At 46.7% G+C, this 20,958-nt stretch overlaps 1 protein-coding gene across 2 annotated transcripts in view; it reads right to left on the bottom strand.

Moving 5' to 3' along the window:
* LOC135826070 (uncharacterized) overlaps positions 1–13,687 on the bottom strand; it is a 37,900-nt gene extending 24,213 nt beyond the window's left edge. For both annotated transcript variants that reach the window (XM_065338708.1, XM_065338709.1), the window contains exons 1-2: positions 13,408–13,687; positions 5,742–7,393 (exon numbers count right to left, since the gene is read on the bottom strand). In XM_065338708.1, coding sequence (XP_065194780.1) covers positions 5,742–7,347 — 1,606 coding nt within the window. In that variant the 5' untranslated portion in view covers positions 7,348–7,393; positions 13,408–13,687. The remainder of the gene's footprint in view (positions 1–5,741; positions 7,394–13,407) is intronic.
* Between the last annotated feature and the right edge of the window lie 7,271 nt (positions 13,688–20,958).

Here is a 20,958-nt window from a genome sequence, read left to right as displayed (position 1 = left end):
TCCTTGGCCCTCCATCCGAGCTTAGGGGCCGTCCGTAAATATCGATGTTTTTTTAGAGACGATATTGGTGCGTCTGGGGGGAGGGGGGGGAGGGGGTTTGAGCCATGTGCGTCTTTTCGAGCATCAGAAAATTATCGATGTAAATATCTGAAGTTTCGCCGATCCCTGCACGCGGACGTCTAAATGGCTATACAAGAAATGTGAAACCAGCTTCCGTTCGCGGAGCTAAAACTCGCGACACAAGAACAAAATCAAAAATTGGAAGCTGTACGCCCATGGAGAATTTCAAGAGCAAAAGAATGAGCTATTGATTGTGGAAATCGGCCGAACGATGCCTGCAGGAGACCTTTTTCAAGATGTAGAGGCAGTGAGAACAAACACGGACGAACTCCACAAGAGTTTCCAGTCTTCACTGTCTGAACAAGGATTTGAAAAAATGAGCATCCAAAAATATTGATTCCATGATCTAGATGTACATATGCGTCTTCTGGGGGGAGGGGGGGGGGGGGGGGGGTCAAGGGAGAGAAGCACCAATATCGTCTCTAAAAAAACATCGATATTTACGGACGGCCCCTTAATCTACAAAGTTGGTCATGTGACATGATCTACAAAGTTAGTGATGTGACATGATCTACAAAGTTAGTCATATGACATGGTCTACAAATTTAGTCATGTGACATGGTCTACAAAGTTAGTCATGTGACATGATCTACAAAGTTAGTCATGTGACATGATCTACAAGTTAGTCACAGGCGCGTGCTCGGCGATGGGCACGGGGGGCACGTGCACCCCTAAAATTTCCAATCTGGGTAATTGCAATTGTAATGTATGCAAATATGCTCTAAAATTCGAGAAAGGTTGCAAACAAATTGCAGAAAATTGCCGGGGGGGGGGGGGCTCCCCTCGGCTCCCATGCACCCCCTTAGTTGGGGGGCCGAGCACGCCCCTGAGTCATGTGACATGATCTACAAAGTTAGTCATGTGACATGATCTAGAGTAGAACCCGGGTTAAGGGTCCACCTAACTCTGTGCGGACATAGCTGGACTCAGTCGTACAGGGATGGGCAAAAAGGTGTGCAAAACGACTTCTTGTGAGTAGATGGACCCCGGAAAAATAGTTTGGAGGGAAAAAGTTACGTCTTCCTCGGAAACCGACGGGGACCCCCCTTGGGCCGGAAATTAAATCCCGGTTTAAGGATCACCCGCACAATATACATGCCAAGTGACCCCCCCCCCCCCCCGGCCCCGGCCCGGGCTCTGAAGGATCACCCGCACAATGTAGGTCTATCGCCATCTTAATATTGGGCATCAAAGCCCGTTTGGTTTGCGATGTAAAATAAAACTTCAAACAAACAAAGAACGTGCCAAGTGACCCCCCCCCCCCCCGGGCTCTGATCCCTAATCCGGTATGACCCTTAACCCGGGTTCTACTCTACAAAGTTAGTCATGTGACATGGTCTACAAAATTAGTCATGTGACATGATCTACAAAGTTAGTCATGTGACATGATCTACAAAGTTAGTCATGTGACATGATCTACAAAGTTAGTCATGTGACATGATCTACAAAGTTAGTCATGTGACATGATCTACAAAGTTAGTCATGTGACATGATCTACAAAGTTAGTCATGTGACATGATCTACAAAGTTAGTCATGTGACATGATCTACAAAGTTAGTCTCAGTTCTTAGCACTAGTCAGGGTAAAGTGCGCATTTTTGGAAAGAATTTGATTTTTTTGGAGAGGCTTGGAGAGGTTTTTTTATTTCTATTCTGTGTAGGCTAGGACTTGGTGTGGCTGTGCGCTGTAGGATCATATGAAGACGACGGAGGAGTTGCGCTATCCTTATTTAGTTATGCTGTCCTTATCACAAGAAACCAAATTCATGGTGAAAAAGGAGCAGGACAAAATGTTACGAGTTATGACTAACTGTCCACCAACGTAACCAGACCTTATACAGTCAGCTAGTTCGACAAAATGGCACAAAACTGACAAGGAGTACTGAGACATTCGGCGACCTGACACCTAGCTCCAACACTTCTCCATTTTGTCGCACTCGCTGACTGTATAAGATCTGGTTACGCTGGTGGACAGTTAGTCATAACTCGTAACATTTTGTCCTTCTCCTTTTTCACCATAATTTAATTGGCTCACCATCCAAGTTGAATTTTGCAAAACTAATTCAATTCTACCAATTCTTCCTATTCTTCCACAACCTCAACCCGTTGTCTTGAATGTTGGCGGGTGTGAACATAAACGTTCCCGGCCGGATAGATACCCTCCAAGGCATGCTGCTCCGAAAGTCAAATAAAATTAACAATCTGCAGACGTTTTGTTTGGTTAGTGTGCAGAAGACTCCGGATGTTGTAGAAATGACGAGTGTCACAATTATTTATCAACTGTGTTTGTTCGATATTTTTTTGGAATGGCTGAATCATTCGTTCTTCAGAGAGCACAGGAAAAGCGCTTACTAGGAGTAAGTTATAAGTACATCACTGATTTTTCAAGCAGTTTACAGGTTACAAAACAGCTGGTGTTGTTTCTAAGTTGATTATCTCGAATTTGAATTGTTACTTATCTTTGCATTCCTTCAGGAAGTCCGTTCTGCAGCTTGTGGGAGAATTAGACTGTTATTATTACATACCGAAGGTTTATACAATGAATAAGAACAAATGCAAAGGAGCCATCAAAACTACGCTCCTTTCCGCACAAAACAGCAAGAAAGAACTAAGGAACAAAAGAGATCGCGTGCCTTGCGCATGCAGGCACGACAGGCTAAATCGCGTACAGCAGAAGAGAATATGTCCATGATGTACAAGAATGCCTTCTTTGCTGCTTTGTGCGGAAAGGAGCGTAGTCTTGATGGCTCCTTTGCATTTGTTCTTATTCATTGTATAAACCTTCGGTATGTAATAATAATAGCATAATCTCCCCACAAGCTCTAGACCGTCCTAGTGTAGGTTCTGCTCTGACAAGGTTTTCTCTTCACCCTGTGGGTGCTAACATTCCCTTACAGGACATGGTTGAAATTGCTTTGAATTCCTTTCAGCACAGATCTTCGTTTTCCTTGACCGTTGAAAAAAAATCCTTTGTACTTCTTGAAACTCGGATGTTGAGCCATAAATAAAATGTAGAAAGGAAAAGGACATATGGATACGAGTTAAGAGTAACTCTCCATCACTGTAACTGGATACTATATACAGTCAGAAAGTGCTAGGTGTCAGGACGTCGAATGCCTCAGTACTCTGTCAGTTTTGTGCCTAGTTATTGCACTTTCTGACTGTATATAGTATCCAGTTACAGTGATGGAGAGTTACTCCTAACTCCATTATGTCCTTTTCCTTTCTACATTTGTACTTCTTCTTTCGAATTTCACTGTTTGAATTATTTTATTTTCCGTTATTGTTGGGCGGTGCGTGCCTGTGGGTACAGTTCAGCTTGTATCACCATGGTAACATGACATCATGATTTTTTCTGCCTGCACATGATCTACACATTATTTTCGTTTGGAACGCTAGTGACATCGTTTGGAACGCTAGTGACATCGTTTGGAACGCTAGTGACATCGTTTGGAACGCTAGTGACATCGTTTGGAATGCTAGTGACATCGCTTGGAATGCTAGTGACATCGTTTGGAACGCTAGTGACATGTAGCTTTGCGGGCGTCAGTGTCTTCGTGTTGGTTGAGGTGAAATGGTAAAAATTCTGTTTGTCCAAACCGGCTCAAGGCTGTAAACCGGCGGTAGGTATACCTCATTTTTAGCACATAACAATTTCAAAATTTATCAAGTGTGCAGGAATGGACTCGGATGGAGAACCAAGGTTTAACCCTTTATGGGTCTCACATAAGCGTAAGGGTCGTATGTGACCCTTACAGTAAAATCGCATTTTCTGTGAGTTTTGTTGCTAGGAGACAACTAAAATGGTGCTCAACTCGTAGCTGAGGTCCCAGGCTTTCCAACGGTGTAAAAAACAACCATACTTACCATACAAATTTTTGCAGTATCGATCGACTGAAGTCTGGTGAAATTGGAAAAGACGACCATCCGCCATGCGCGCATTTCGAGAATGGGAGTGCATCTCTTGAGGCCGTGTCAGAAAAGCTTTCTGAGGACACTGACGGCACCAGTCTAGGCTGGATGTCCCTGGAGGATTTCCAGTGTAATGTCGTGAGAAAGAGAGCTCCGTTGAGTCCTCCTAGCTCAAATAAATCGTCCCCGAATGAAGAAATCAAATTTACCAACCAGCGAGGAAGCACAGCAACAGCAACTCTTACAAGGACTTGTCAGGTGCGATCAGCTGATTCGCCTGGCCGTGAGAATCACGGCACGCGTGACATCGCGCCTGAGTACTCATCTGAGCAAGAGTGAATCTGACGCGAGCGGCGCTGAGGTGAACGAACCAAAACTGTGATATTGTGGAACAGTTGCTGCTGGTGCATCGCCGATGGCGAGGTATTGGAGTTCAAGGACGGAATTAGGAGGATATATTCTTCACCAAGACGTAGCGCTTACCTGATTGTTTATCATAGGACTTCAGCTCCATCACGAACTTGGTATGCACTTCGTGCTGTGATTTTTGTGCTTTTTTGTTCGCAATTGTATTTTCTCTCAACTTGAAGGGCTACCACGGGTTATATCCTTGCCTGGACATAGTCATACTTGTGTTTTCTGGACGCGTCCAGGCATACAGATTTTGAAAATATATAGTTTACCCATACCTACAACTCACGGAACTTGAGTTATGGCTCGTTGTTTGTACGCGTGTTTGCGTGACCACCCCTCACATACATTGAGTAAGACCCACAAAGGGTTAATTTAGACAAAAGAGAAAGGACCAAGGAACTACAAGTTACGCTATGCTGTCCACTAACACCACCAGTTACTAAACACTCAGCTCATGCGATAACATCGGTCAGTGTCGTGCAATGTTATCGCATGAGCTGATTGTTTAGCAACTGGTGGTGTTAGTGGACAGCATAGCGTAACTTGTAGTTCCTTGGTCCTTTTTTTGTATAAAATTAAAAACCTAAACATAATTAATTAGCGAGGAAAAGGACATATGGATACGCGTTAAGAGAAACTGACCACCACAAGTAACTCGTATCCATTGTCCTTTTCCTTTCTACATTTATTATTGGCTCAACATCCGAGTTTCAAATCAGAGAGGAGATAGTCATTTAATTACAGCTATCAAGAGTATAAAGGCCACAGACATCATCACACTACATAAAACTTGTTCAAGTATTTTACAGAAACGAATTTCCCCGTTCCAATCATCAAACACAAATGTTTGTTACGGCAATGAGACAATAATTTGATAACCAAAATCAATAAGACAAGCTGAATCGACATTTGTGTATACTTTATTCATGCAGTGCAAAACCCACATTCATGATTGCTCTCGCTTTAATTGTAAATTTCACTGCTGTTGTTCTTGGTGTTATTCCTCTAACTTAGCTTTCCAATAATAGTTCAATTTTGTTTCAGTGTCCTTTAGAACAACGACGATTCCTGATGAGTGTTGTACGAAAATCTGTTTGAATACTTATTTTTTCTACACTATTTCTTCCAATTTTCATCGTTTTATTGCACATTGTCTCCACCGTTTTACATTGCATGAATAAAGTATACCCAAATGTCGATTCAGCTTCGTCTTTTTGCTATTAAGAGTGGCCTACCAGTTGTTCAGCACTTTGACAGAATACACTAAACATTAACCTCATCATGGCGGATACTTACGGAAGACATTTACCGGGAAGCAGTGCGAGCCATTTCCAGTGTAACCCTCAAGGCATGAACACGAATAGCATTGCTCAGCTGTGTTGACATCGCTGCCACTAGAGCCATTCATCGGTGAACATGTGCTGTTGACACTGCATTGATGCAGACGGTAACTGCAGGCGTCCACAGCCAGACTGCAGCCGAAACCCGTCCAGCTGTACAGCATCGGGCACTGGCACTGGTAGGACCCGCTGGTATCCAAGCAAGTGGCACACGCCGTGCAATTTTTTTTATCTGGAGCGCCGCAAATCCCACACGGACTATCGCTACATTCATTCACGTTGGTGCAGACTACGCCATTCCCAGTGTATCCAGCAGGACAATGGCATAAGTATGAGCCAGGTATGTCAGTGCAAACTGCTTCCGTAGGACACACTCGTTTAGCTTGAAAGCATTCATCGACATTTTCACATTCACCATTGTCTGACTCTGTGAACCCCGCATCACAACCACAAGTATACCCACCGATTGTGTTTGTACAATTGGACATTGGTGCTGTACAGTTATGGCTACCTGAATTGCACTCATCCGTATCAGAACATCCCGTAGGGTTACCTGTAAACCCATCATTGCAGCTGCATGAATAGCTGCCATCTGTATTGCTACAGGTTGAATGGTCATGGCACCTTCCAGCCTGTTTGCATTCATTAATATCATCGCACTGGAGCCCATTACCTGAATATCCCGATCGGCACGAGCATACGAATGACCCGTCCGTGTTTCTGCACTCGGCCTTACCATGGCAATTGTTTGCTCCATTGCTGCATTCGTCGTCGTCAGAACAGTGAGTTCCATTTCCATGGTAACCTGGTTTGCACGTGCAAGTGTGGTCGGTTCCACTTGCACTGGCGGTGCAGTTGGCAAGCGAAGAACAAGGGTGGCTGGCGCACGGGTCCTTTCTGACGCATTCGGCGTTCGAATTGTTCACATAGCCGTTGCTGCAGACGCAACGAATGGCATGCTGCCCGTACTCACATTCAGCGTTCGCAGTGCAATTGAATTTAGCACAGACTCTTTGACACTGCCCAGACGTAGAGTTGTACTCGTAGTCTGTATCACAGTTGCAAACTTGACTGGCTTGTGCGCGGCCAAAATCCGGCAGGGAATGGCACGTAATCGGATTCTTGTAGGGAGGTGTCGGTCGCGCAGTGGCAGTGCAGTGTGTCCCATTGCCTGTATAACCCTCTCCACAGGTGCATTTGGGCTGCCCCTCCATCGTGATGCAGCTGGCAAACTCTGAGCAAGTACTACAGACGTCCATGCATGCGTTCCCTATCATCAATTGACCTTCTGGGCAAACACACGTGACATTCGGTTCAGAGTACTCACACTTTGAAAGGGCAGGGCAGCTGGATTCGTCTTTGAATTTATCGCAATTTATTCTACACCTCTTTGTGCCTGCAATCGGTGTATAATCTCGTGGGCAACTACAAAAGTTCCCTTGATCTCCTGGAATGCACATTTCTCCAATGTAAAGTGAGAGCGAGTTGCCTTGGACGTACAGTGGCCATTGTAAGCACAAAACAAGAAACGCCCAGTAGTGGAAAATCCGTCCGGCATCCATACCGGTAGTTGGAGTAACCCTGTGTGCGCTGTGTGCGCTGTATGTGCTGTGTGTGTGTGTGTGTGTGTGTGTGTGTGTGTAAGTGTGTGTGTGTGTGTGTGTGTGTGTGTGTGTGTGTGTGTGATTGAAAAAGGACAGATAAGAACACAAATCCAAGATGAATCGGACCTTACAGCACACCAGGCAGAGTACAATGGGACAGTCATGAAATGGTGAACTTCATGTCCAGGGGTGCTGCTCATAATAGACATTGTTAGCATTTTACCGTTTATGCTGAATCCAACAGCTCTTGTACCCAGCACCCAAAATACCTTCGGCATGATACGTTTCGACGATATTAGGCTCTGTTTAGCGGTAGAACGAAACGGTAAGATTCCAACTAGGGTGACGTCACAAGTCCATCGCTGTGTCAGTAAACGAAATGCTAACCATCTCTTCTTAAAAAGATGGACTCGGATGGAGAGCCAATGATCATTTTATAGTAAAGAAAAACAACAAGGAACTACAAGTTACGCTATAATGTCCACTAACACCACCAGTTACTTGACAATCACTGGTGGTATTGGTGGACATTATAGCATAACTTGTAGTTCCTTGGTCCTTTTCTTTACTATAGTGAAACCTGTTTAAGCCGACCGCCACAGCGAGCTTCAAAATGTGGTCTTGTTTTGTGCCTATCAATACTTGTGGGGGGGGGGGGGCACTTTCCTTTCCTTCGACAAGCCCGGTTCTGGAACTCCTGGCCGGCAAGAAAGGTACCCGGTTGACGGGAATGCCCGGCTCTGGGGAGTACGGATTGGAAGAGTTCATTTCAAAGTGTTGACTGCCGATGGGCCATGGTCGAAAACTGGGTGAATTCAATTATAAATTTATTTGAAAGTGACATGTGCAGCGAAGAGACCGTATTTTGAACATTCAAGTTGAGGTACCTTTATAGAATGTGAAGGTGGCTGCAATGGAATATGTATGTGCTCAGAACTAATTCGACGTCCTGTCGGTATAATAACACTAGGATGGAGATAATTTAACTAGAAGAAATCACCTGGAAATGAGCTATCAAACAACTAAAATGTGATATCTTCTGTTTAAATTATATTTACTGGCTCAGTATCCGAGGGCAGAGATAATTATATTATTTTGGTATTACTGTAAGGTGGGAATGTGCCATCTTTGAAGAGCAGCCCCTCCCTCCCCCCCCCCCCCCACCTTGAGTGTCCCACCTTGACTTTAGGTGCACTCATAGGGCAGAGTGCAACTAAGTTTGTGCAGTGCTAGAACTGAAATGTGCTAAGGTCACACTTAGCATGTTTGGTGTGGAGCTCGCATCAGCTCAAAGGGTAAACTGAGAACGGATTGACTGCACAATGTGCAATAGGTGTACAGAGCACATGTCACATGACCTACAGAATTGCTTTTCCGCTGGTGCCAGGCATGTCGTGTTTGGAAAAAAATTTAATATGGGATTGCGCGTTGTTCAAAGGCATTGGGAAGTACATATTTGAACCAGATGCATACTCGGCCGTGCGAAGAAAACCCAACTATCATGTTCAGTGGCCTAAAATTAGTCTAAAACAAGAGGATTCTAAAACATTTAGGCTCGTCGTTTATCGCGGTGGAATGAAAATCATCACAGGAACCAGCCCACAGCGATTTGCCGGTGGTGGGCGGAAACAAATCGAGTGAACTGCAAACAGCGTGGAAGCGGGGCAATGGAAGCGAGTGAGTTGGGCTAGCATGCACATGGCATGCATGCTCACACCCTGTGCCGCCATGCACAATCCTGCACACACAAGTACGCAAGAGATAGTACAGAGGTGGTGGGAAACCACGCCAGCAGCTTTCAGCAACTGCAGAAACTCCAAGTTCGCCCTAATCAACCGTCTGCCTGGGCGTTTTTGATTCTAATCTTTACGTTTTTTTCCAGCATATCCATGCCTCAGAAAAACGAGCGTTTAGGTCAAACTCACAAAATAATTTGATTGTATGGTGAACTCCCTAACTGCAGGGTATGGCTATCAGAGTAGCGCCTAGATGCACACTGAAGTACCGGCACAAGAAGCACAGCACTTTTAAAGCCATTGGACATTTCGACTAGGATTTTCTCTCAGCAAGACTCTTCGAAGTCGGCACAGAGTACATTGGTGATTCGAGCAGCAGCAACCAATGCCTGACATCAAGCTTTCAGGCGGTCAGAGCATTGACTGCTGCCATGCTTGATCAGTCGCACTGTGTCGAAGCGGTATCAACCACGTCTGCAAGTAAAGAGCACCTTCGCTTGGAAGTTTTTTTTATCCTATTTTCTTCTTACACAAGATACTCAACTCACCGCAGGCAAATGGGGCTAGCATGGGGTGAGATGGTGCTGGTGGGCTGCTATGCTCAACCGACCAGAGGTCTCGGCATCTGCGAATGCTCTATGGATACCCTAAAACGGAGAATAAGCTAATGACTCTACCCTCATTCTATGTTGACTTTTTCCTACATTCAAAGGATATTGGGATCAGTTTAGACCCGTCGTATTTCGCCGAGTTCTCATGAACTCAGTCCAGTTTTGGATTTTTTCCTTGTGCTTCTCTTCACGTATGTCACTGCTGAAAACAAACTACCTTTTTCGGCAGAAAGGTGGAGTATGAGGTGAAGGAGGAATGAAACCTGAAACTTACTATTTCCGATATATCGCCGAAAGGCGTTGAAATGTGGAAAAAACGAATAATGCCTTGTTGGGTTGACACACTCATACGGTTTCTTACTTGACACACATACAAGTCCTGTGTTGCTTTATGGAGTTGGAAATAGGTATTTTGCCAACTACTGTTCAAACAGGCTATGTACAACAAACACGCACGCAGAGTGTGAATGGACCCCCGGACACATATTATTCGATTCTACGCTTAGTTTGAAGATTGTATTAGATTGGTTCATGTAGTCCATTATGGAGCTGAAAGTAGAAAATTCACAAGCTGGAAGCAAAAGATTTCCTTTGGACTTCCAATATAATAATATCATCGCAGATTGTACAGAAATGTGATGTTCGCTGAACGATGGCTGAAAGCATACTGAGCAAGGAATGCCTTGACCTTCTTTTGTGACTTCTGTGGTCACAGTGGGCCCCTTCGGCGACTGACTTGTCTTGGAGCAGCACCAGGGGCTGAAAGCTCTAGAAATCCAGGGCAAACTTATAGAAAAGGAAAAGGACCAAGGAACTACAAGTTACGCTATAATGTCCACAAACACCACCAGTTGGTGAACATGCAATATTATTGCATGAGCTGATTGTTTAGTAAGTGGTGTTAGGAGACAATATAGCATAACTTGTAGTTCCTTGCAGGCGTGTTTGGTTTCCAGATGATAACTCCTGCAGCCTACGTCTTACGGGCAGAAAAATAACCCAAGGAGACACTGTCGCATCTTTCGCACGACAGTGCATGTTGAACACAATTTGTTGAGCTCATACACCGTACTCTTTATGCTTTTAAAGTTGTAGTGCAGGATGTTTTAGGGTTCTGGTGAGAGTATAATACCCCCCCCCCCCCCCCAAGAGTGTGCAACTCTGCATATGGGGTCTCCGACGGCGAAAACTCACATCACGTGTCTCAGATATGTTTGTCTATGTACAAACGAAGGATAGCGTGCGCGCAATCCGAATATCTGCCAAGATCATGCTGGGGATTTGCATACCCGCAGTGAGTTTCTGTCAGAGAGTGCTTTTTTATTACTCCGCTGCTCGCTAAAAACGAGCTGGAAACGTACAACTGCGACACTACACCACGTGATGTGAGTTTTCGCCGTGGGCGCACCCCATAGAAAGGGTATCAGGAGTTGCACACTCTGGGGGGGGGGGGGGGTACATACTCTTGGTTCTGATTAGGTCCTTGAACATGTATGTCAGAATGAATTGATGAGAGCTACGCTAAAGGCAGTTAAAAATATACCACCCATTGTACCCGTCTACGATGTAGTTCGACGGGGTCGAAACGCACTCCTCGCACGATTTCGAAATAACATTGAAATGAATCATCCAATTCCAACCCAAACAATTTGATTAACTCTGATATCGAGTTGTTTAGGAACACCTGGAATTTCATGGAAGGATCAAGAAGGAAATAAAAACTATATACTGTAATATCCTGCCAGTCTCTCCCATCCGCCCCTCCCTGACTTCTTGTCAGGGACGTGATTGATTGTATCCTTGTATGACTCTGTCACAGTCTGTGATGCCGTACTGTACTGCAGACGCGTGCTCGACCTCGTTGGAAATGTACGCAACAGTGCCCACCCTCTTGACCAGGGATCGCACAAACCCTGAGTTTTGACTGGTCTGTACGACTCCTGGCTTTTGACCTTTGGTCGGTGTACGAAATGCACGAACAGTATTCTTAGGGTGAGTACTTTTTCATGTAGTACTGAATGCGGCAAGTAGGACTGGCCCATCCGCCCCTCCCCACCTGAACCTACTCGAAGCGTCGAGGAGGTAGGAGCGCTCTGGCAGGATTTTACGGTATATACCAAAACCTCGAGGCTGGCAAAAATCTTCAATTTGAACACCGTGAAAATTAGTTATTCGTGTATGCCCAACATGTCGGCATTCATCAGCGGCCATAACAAACATATACTGGAACAGCCGAAGCCTGACCTACCCTGTAACTGCAGTGTCAAGCTGAACTGACCCCTTGGTGGCAAGTGTCAGGCAACAAATGTCATTTACCAAGTGGAAGTCACCAGAGAAGACAACGACCAAATCAAACACTACATCGGCTCGACGGAGCCGGAATTCAAGAACCGTTTCAACAACCACACATCATCTATGCGCCACCCAAAGTGCCACCGAACTCTCGAAATACGCATGGAAAATGAAAGAGAAAGGCAAACAGACATCCATCTGATGGTCCATCATGAAGAGACGCCGAGCCTACCGCAACATCAGCAAGAGATGCAACCTCTGCCTAGAAGAAAAACTGCAGATCATTACCGCGGACAAGACAACGCTACTGAACAAGAAGAGTGAGCTTGTATCTAAATGCCGACACGCCAACAAATTCCTACTCAAAAGCCACAGTAAAGCCGTGACATAATCACAGGTGGGAAACCACCCCAATACACACATATGCACACACACACACACACACACACACACACACACACACACACACACACACACACACACACACACACACACACACACACACACACACACACACACACACACACACACACACACACACACACACACACACACATGCACACACACACACACACATACAATCATGTACATGCACATACACATCTGCGTGCACTTGTAAAACAAACATACAGTGTACTGTGACAAGATCTGAAGCGAGCACACCCGCGTGAGAGCAGAGCCCTCCACATCACCAATAACACTTTAACAGTTCTGAAGGATTACCGTCACACCCTGGCTGCTGTCTACAGATTCACACCTTCCATTTCTATATTCACTAGCAATCTATACTTTCTGCGCTAATAGCTCCCTCACCTGAGCGACTATCCACACGGCCATCATGGCAATATTTTCTGGGCTGAGTCAGACACCAACCAGCTATCGCTAGGCTATGCTTTCTATTGGCCAAGTCCCACTGAACATGTAATAGTCGCCTGATGATTGCATTGAGCAAGAAACTCTGAGTTGCGACAACTCTGTAAAACTCCATTGTGCCTTTTCTGTGTGATAGTGCTCCACATTATTGTGTTGAGCCCTCTCCGCTGGCACAACGAAGTTTACTTCCTTTAATATACATGTAAACCAAAAACTATACCCCTGGGCTTCGTTTGGACCCCGAAAACATGGAATGAGGGTTAACTGTGGCATTGCGCCTAGTGAGGAGACAGAATAATATTGCCTGCCTGTGCCTATGGCGAAGTAAAATACAGCTAAACAACAAACAATTTCTGCTGCTCCTATCGCAAAAGAACCAACGTTGAAGAGTGGTATTGCGGAACGCATGGTCGAAATTCCTAGTGGTTTCTCGGCTTCGTGTTCTGGTTTGTTTTCCGTCCACAAATATCCGATGATACGTACATACAGCCAGATCTGAACCTTACCTGGTGAGTTCTCCGGCGCTTAGGTGGCCCTCTACTCCGAGGCTGGCTGCAAGCCGGGTTAAGTCGAAGACACCAGTTGAAACCGAAATTATTAGTGGTTGGCACGAGGCAGAAGGGCTGCCTGAAGCTTTGCTTCGTACTCGGTGGTCTGCAGCCGTTAGTCTCTTGCTGTTCGGAATTTTCCTACTCGAGTGCTATGGAGTCTTCGGTGACGAGCGAAAAACTGATCTCCCTTCCAAAATTATTGTTATGTTCTAATTAGTCTCGACCAAGAGTAGACAACCAGGCCAGAGAAGACAATAATCACCACCAGCTGCCCAAACGGCTTGAGTCTTTCCGAGCCAAAAATATGCTAGTGCGCTCGATATGGCGCCGCCGTATCTCTAAACGGAGCCAACTGCTTCCTATTCCGATCCTGCAAATGAGAGAAGCACAGCTACAGGCAGAAAGTCAATTGGAATGGCCTCGCCTACGCTACGTGCAGCTGCACAGGGTTGTAGGGTGACGGGCTTGGCACCGCTCCATAAATGACACGTCCGCACAGTAATGTGCCACTGAGTAGTAGGGCGTGCGCAAGAATGGACATTTAAGGGCACCCTTTTGAGCCGCTGCCCGCCCGTCAGCTCAGGCAGCACGCCCGATTAAGGCAACATCTTGTACGCTTTTTGTACTATACACGTAATTACGTAAGGCTGTTGAAAGGCGGGAGGCATTTTCAACCTTGAAAGTAAAATTTAATTTTGTGGATTCATCATGACAGCGAAGCTCTGATAAGCAGAGCTCTATTATTATAATAAAATTTATAATCCAGTGTACATGTAATAATACCACAGCACGCGTAATAATAATAATAATTATGTAGGTATAATTATACGTTCCGCTTCTGTCCTGTCTCCTATGATCAAATTCAGTAAAATAAAGCTAAACAAACAAACAAACAAATTCCATTATCAAGATATTAATATGGTGCACTGATGACCCGTGACGCCAGATCATGGATTGTCGGCCAGATTTCTCCATGACTGTAGGCTTGTCCAGAGCAATGGCCTGCACCTTCTCCAGCTGATTGCTGCGCTTCAAGTCGATGTTCCTTCTCTGTAAGTCGCTTGTGATGCGCGTCGCAATGGATGTCCTTGGACGTCCTCGCCCAGCCTTGGCATCTCCTGCAAAATGGTCCGTCAGGCGTCAGCGCGAACCATGCTCTATAAGGTGACGTAATGAGTCTATCCCGGTTAGGCTAGGCCTCGGCAGTGCACCACAAAACAAAATTCTCACTTCATAACAGTTTCTCCAACTGCAAGAATCGTGCAATAATTATTATAGGGAGAGTCGGCTACAGCTTGACTGGCGGATGAAGACGACTGAAGTCGAGCTGCAAAGTGACGGCTTTGTGCTCTTCCTGGGCAGTCGAAAAGGAAGTGGATTGCATCCTCGACGACGCCAGGGCAGAAGACACAGTGAGGCGAGTCTGCAGCTCCAATGCGGTGGAGGTAGCCATTCAGAAGACTACAGTGGCCGGTCATCAGCTGGTTCAGCTTGCAGGACGCCTTCCGTGTCCGAAGGTCCCCAAGCTTTTTTGGTGTCGAGCAGTGGTGGCGGGTACCGTGTTGCCTTGCGGACTGCAGTCTTGGTGGCTTGCACTGGAAGACGGACGTGACCCTGGGGGACCTGGGTACCAGCCGCAGCCAGGCGATCTACTTTGTCATTGAGGAATAAGCCACAGTGACTGCTAACCCAGACAAGGTGGATGCTGCTAACAATACGGTACGGATCACCGACAACAGAATCAGTCAACGAACGACTGTCCGTAACGAGGATGAGGTCTGGCAGCGAGGGTTGATCATCTGTGTTGGTGAGGCCAGCCGTAAGTAGATCTCCTGCCGCGGAGATACCGGCCACTGCTGCAGTTACCTCGGCGGTGAAGGAAGTTGCTACCACGCCTGCAGGATTGCTTCCACTGCACACTTCCGAGAGCGTTGGCCATCAGTGACTTTGATGACAAGACAGCCATTTCCTCCTGTACCCTCATCAGTGACACTACCATCTGTCCAGACTTCATATGACTGAGATTGAGCACAAAGAGAGGAAACCTTGTCTTGGCACTCCAGGGCTGCAGACAACTGGACATGCGGGGGATCATCTCTGCTGCAGTCAGTGATGTGGATCGTCAAGTTCTCCACCTTTGCCCATGGCGGAAAAGGTGTTATGAAGTTTCGAACACAGACTTGAAACACGATGCATGATGAATTGCTACTACTATTATGTGAACTCTCATTACACTGGCATGCAGTATTACCTTCCACATAGTCATTAGGCTAGCATGGCATCATATATTTATCTCAATTCAGTGTTTTCCGAAGAATAAAATAAATAAATAAATAGAAAATTCTCACACCACAAGAAACCTGACGAGAGTTTTTGACACGATGGTAGATGCCTAGCAGCTTTCACCCATACCAGCTAGAGCCCGGCCCACGAAGCCCAGTCGAAGGAGCTGGAAAGTATGATTGTGCGGTGAGCATACCTGAAGCCAATGAGCCTCGCCGGAAAATTGGGGATGACTGAAATTCGTGTTCACTGTCTTGGATTGCTGTAGCCCAGTGACCGCTTGGAGATTGTTGTGAGGATGTAACTCATGGCGAGGCATTAGAAACCAATCAATACTGTGCAAGTGTGACAAGCACCAGAAAAGCAGAGCGCAAAAAGCTGCAGCTACATGATTGTACATTCGAGCTCATGATTTTCGTTAACCCAAATGGGCCATTGGCTCCACTAACTCCATGCCACCTGAACAACCCGATCACACCTAGTGAAATCTCGAAGGCAGCATCTCGTTTGAGGAATCGCAGGGCATGTGGACCGGACAATGTTCCTGGAGAACTGCTCAAATATGCTACGGACGAGCTGGGACCGATCATCGCCTCCCTCATTAACGCCTACATCGACAACTGCACTGATACATGTATGTCATACGTCATTGGTACAGGAACACTAATTCCATTGAACAAACCAAACAAGACCAAGGGCCCAGTTGCTAACATGCGTCCCATCAATCTGATAAATACTATACGAAAACTCTTCTCTCTGGTGACGGTTGTCGCTCATATCAGCCGTATTTCCAGGCAAGTCTCCGAGTACCTGGGCGACACGCAATCCGGGTTCAGAGCTAGTCGCAGCACAGCAGAATGTTTTGATCCGCTGTCTTCACCTCAAATGCACCTCGGGTCTGTTTCACTGCGTGCATGTCTGATCTGTATGGTCACTGTATGTGCTCGGGCATACAGTGCTATATGCTCGGGCATATGGATGCTGTGTTTTGCAGATGGCCTAGATACAAATTCTCCAATAAACTCAATGGACTGTGGGTAGGATACATAACACGACTGCACCAAAATCTCACCTCTCCGCGAAGACAGAACACGCTATGGCAATTGCATTTGCTTCGACATGTTCAGGCTCTGCGCTGCCGAAGTTTCATTATTTTCTCTCGTATTTTGGTATCATTACAATACCAGATTTCTCTATATTTCCAACCCAAGACTAACACAGGTTCTTTTGCATTTTGCTTCTTCTTTCGCATGTATCTTCTTATCTGTGGTCTTTTCCACTGCTGTTCTTTTCAGCATCTTCCTTGCTGTGATAACTCTTACTTCACTAGTGCTGAGTGATAGATGATAGGTAGTGCATTGCGTGCGTCAACCAGGGTTTCACTAGCTAGGAAGCCTACCTACTGCTCTGCCAGCCAATGGCTGTACTTCTGTACTTCTGTACGCTACTATTGCTGCACATACTTGTAGCAATAGCACGTTCAAAGCAGTTATTTTAAAAGTCATTTGGGCTCGTTTGGTCGGCGAATATGTGCTCTTTTAGAACTCGGATCTATTGTTGACCGGATAGACTACAGATCATAGTTACTGGATCTCTTGCTGTACATTGCTTTCCGACACTCTTCTCTTCTTAAGATACGTTTTTGGTGTCCGTGGGTGATGGTCTGTGTGCATGTGTGTTTGTGTGTGTGTGTGTGTGTGTGTGTGTGCGTGTGTGTGTGTGTTGAATGGTGTAATCCCAGAGCAAGTTGCTATGTCTAACATAGCTGCTCCCTATCATCGCTTCCGCGGTGGGCAGGTCTGAGGTCTCAGGTGTGTGTGTGTGTGTGTGTGTGAGTTTTGTGTGCGTGCGTGTGTATGTGTGTGTATGCGTGTGTGTGTGTGTGCGTGTGTGTGTATGTGTGTGTGTCTGTGTCTGCGGCCGCGACTTTCGCCGTCCGAATGATTTATCCCGACACAAGAACTATTGCCTCGCCTAATAGCAATCATCGCCTTTGGCGATGGGCTTTCCAAAGGTCCAAAGGTGTGTGTGTGTGCGTGCGTGTGTGTGTGTGTGTGTGTGTGTGTGTGTGTGTGTCTGGACAAGGTCCAGTAGTGCCATCATGAGGCCATCCCCACCAGCCTTCAGCAGTTCCGGTAAGATTCCAGAGCCTCCTGCTGCTTTTCCGTTCCGTAGTCGGCGCACAGCTTGCCTAAGCTCTTCCAGAGTAGGTGGATCGGCGAGGTCTTCACACACTTCCTGTTGCTCAATGGTGGCAACAGTTGCAGGTTCATACGAGGTTGGAACATTTCAAACCTTGGAGAAGTGGCGGTGCCATGTGCGGCCCTGATCCGCCGGTGAATTACAGACATTTCCGTTCTCGTCCCGCACAGCGACTGCAGTTACACCCACAAGCCCTCGCCGAGCCGTCTGCATGGTCTTGATACCGGCCCAAATGCGCGCCGAGTCAAAGCGCCCCTTCTCAGTACGTTGTGCCATGGCAGCAAACCAATCATCCCCCCCGCAGTGAACATCGACCACACGGAATGGTACGACCTCGCCCAGGAGCGTGGGAAATGGCGCAGTGCGTATTCCGCTCAACCAGTACCGCGATCGGCTCAGCGTGACACTTCTGTGCTCTGCGATGTTTGCCAGCGTACTTTCGCCCACCAGAAATACAAGAATCGCCACAAGTGCCTGGCCGAGAGGAGGAAGCCCATATCTGAGCAGTCCGGCAGCCGACTATGTAATGCGTGCGGGAGATGGTTCTTGAGTGCTGGCGGGCTAGCTTCGCATAAGTGTCTCTCCAACTCGGCTGCTGAGGTGGCGTCGATCTCGGCTGTGGCATCGGCAGACTCGGTCCGGAAACAGCGGGTTGCCCTGCCCTGCTGCAGAGCGCATTGTCTCGGCTGCGGTCGCTGCTGCAAGTCATCCCGTGGTTTCGACCTGCATAGCTGTGCTAAATTCCTGTCCAGGAAGTAGAGCGGCGTTTCTGGGTCCAATGCTGAACTCAGTGCTGTCGACCCCTGCACAGGGGACACGTGAACATTTGATGGCAGTGTTACCAAGGACCAAGGACCAAGGTGTGTGTGTGTGTGCGTGTGTGTGTGCGTGAGAAGAGCCCGCGTCGTATAGAAGCCTGTTTCTTAAATAACTTATTTCAACGATTCCCCAGAGCTAGAGGCAGTTTAGGCCTATCGAGTTTTTTTAATCGAAGCCAAATTTCCAAGATGCACTGCCGGCAAGTAAGCCAGGGTTTTAGTTGTTACCCATGATAACTCATGGGACCATTCTAAGGACACCACATGCACTCGCACACACCACACAAAACGAAACTACTTGCTTTCACCATCCAAAACAATTTTATCCAATAATAGTACGATAGGAAACCATGGATACAGCTAATCAGCAGCTTTAATTTCCAGGGAATATAGCACGATATTCCCCGGAATTCTGCTCCTCCCGCTGCAGGGCTTCCAAGAAGTGTTTGCCTGTATCTGGTCCGCGGTATAGCACCGGCGGTTGAGTTTGCCCGTCGCACATCACTAGTATGCAGGAGTAGCCGCAGACCTCGTGGAGTGTTGTTTGCTCCCTGCTACCTATTGTGGGGTCTGTCTGATGTTGGTCGCTCGCGATCTTCGTTGGTAATTATACTCTAGAAGTCCGCGTAGATGCGAATCGGTGCTTGATCTGTGTCTGGCTTTGGCATATCAATAGCTACTGCAGCCTGGTTGAGACCCTGACAATTGGGAGTGTGGCTCTCTAGCAGGTCTTCGCGGTTGAAGCCGTGGAGGCAGCGTTCGCTGAAATGCTTGCGCTCTGTTTGGTTGTATAGAAGGCGGTTAAGGTCTTTGATCCATCATGTATAATGATACTTCACAGGGTCCTCCGGATCAGTCACAGAAATGAGGTTGATTGTTCTGCCGTCCGCTTTGTTCAGTCCACCGGTGTACAATAACACATTTCTCCCAACTATGGACGTTGAGGGTGTAGTCACCATGTCGCTCTACTCCATCTAACTGAGAGAATGGGGTAGGTGCGGCCACTCCCGCGAAATCGAGGCTGTCTACTGTGGACTACGTGCCTGGGCATTGAGTTTCCTTAGCATCCGGAAACAGTGCAGCCCTCAGACACCAGCGGAAGCAGTCGTCGTCGTCGGTGCTTTTCACGTTTACGTTTGCCTTCTTGTGCTTGAGTGCTGTGGGTAAGGGAAGGTATGAGCCTCCACTTAGTGGCTGATAACACGCAATGTCTTACCACCGAGCCTTCACGACCCTGACAACCCATCCCAAACCTTTTCTTAATCTGACCATCATAGTAGCCACGCCGACTTTTCTGGGTGATTTATGGGTGCTTAATTAATAGGGAGGTTCTGCTCTACGTTTTGGGAACGCGACGCAAAGAATCACGCGAACTCTCTCGTGACGTAACCAGTGGTAACGAAATCCTGTCTGCTCTGCGTTCAGTCGTTCACGTAGAGAAGTCACGTGGGATGTGTACTGGGAATTTCCCCTTCCATATTTGGCAGTGTTGTGCCTGCACTTGAATCATACCCAGCAGATCCGTACGCATTTTCTTTGCGTGTGCCACACCGTAGAGAACCTCATCCCCGCGTAGAAATCTGGACCCAAAACACGCGAAGTCGTAGACTCTAACCCAGACACCTGCTCTCTACGTGATTTCTCCACGTTTCACGTATAGCAGAACCTCCCTAATGTGCGGCTTTTACTCCCGAAAATACGGTACATGTACTTGCTCTGCATTTACAAAGACATCGATTATAAAAACATGCGTCTGTGTTTTAACATTAGTGAAGTTGATGACGTCAGGCGGGTGGAATCTTTATCATTCTGTAGTTTTCCATACACCATAGCGTCACGTATTACAACCTGTCCTATTCTTGCAGAAGCCGATGTAAGGGCTAGGCTTATATTCACGTCATGCTTCTACTCAAACCAGGTAATGCTATGTGTATCAACTAAAGACCCGGGCTTATGTGCCGGCAGTGCATCTTCAAAGTTAGGCTTCGATTAAAAAAAAACCCGATAGGCTTAAACGGCCTCTATCTCTCTCTCTTTCTCTTTCTCTTTCTCTCTCTCTCTATCTCACACACACACACACATACACGCACACACGCACACACGCACACACACACACACACACACACACACACACACATATGTACACAGACCGTCAACCGCGGACACCAAAAACGTATTTTCAATTAACCTTTCTCATCCCGAC

The sequence above is a fragment of the Sycon ciliatum genome, chromosome 10 (assembly GCF_964019385.1).
Source record: "Sycon ciliatum chromosome 10, ocSycCili1.1, whole genome shotgun sequence".
Classification (NCBI taxonomy): Eukaryota; Metazoa; Porifera; class Calcarea; order Leucosolenida; family Sycettidae; genus Sycon; species Sycon ciliatum.
The sequence above is the reverse complement of the archived record's forward strand: the minus strand, read 5'-3'. Positions and strand labels throughout refer to the sequence as shown.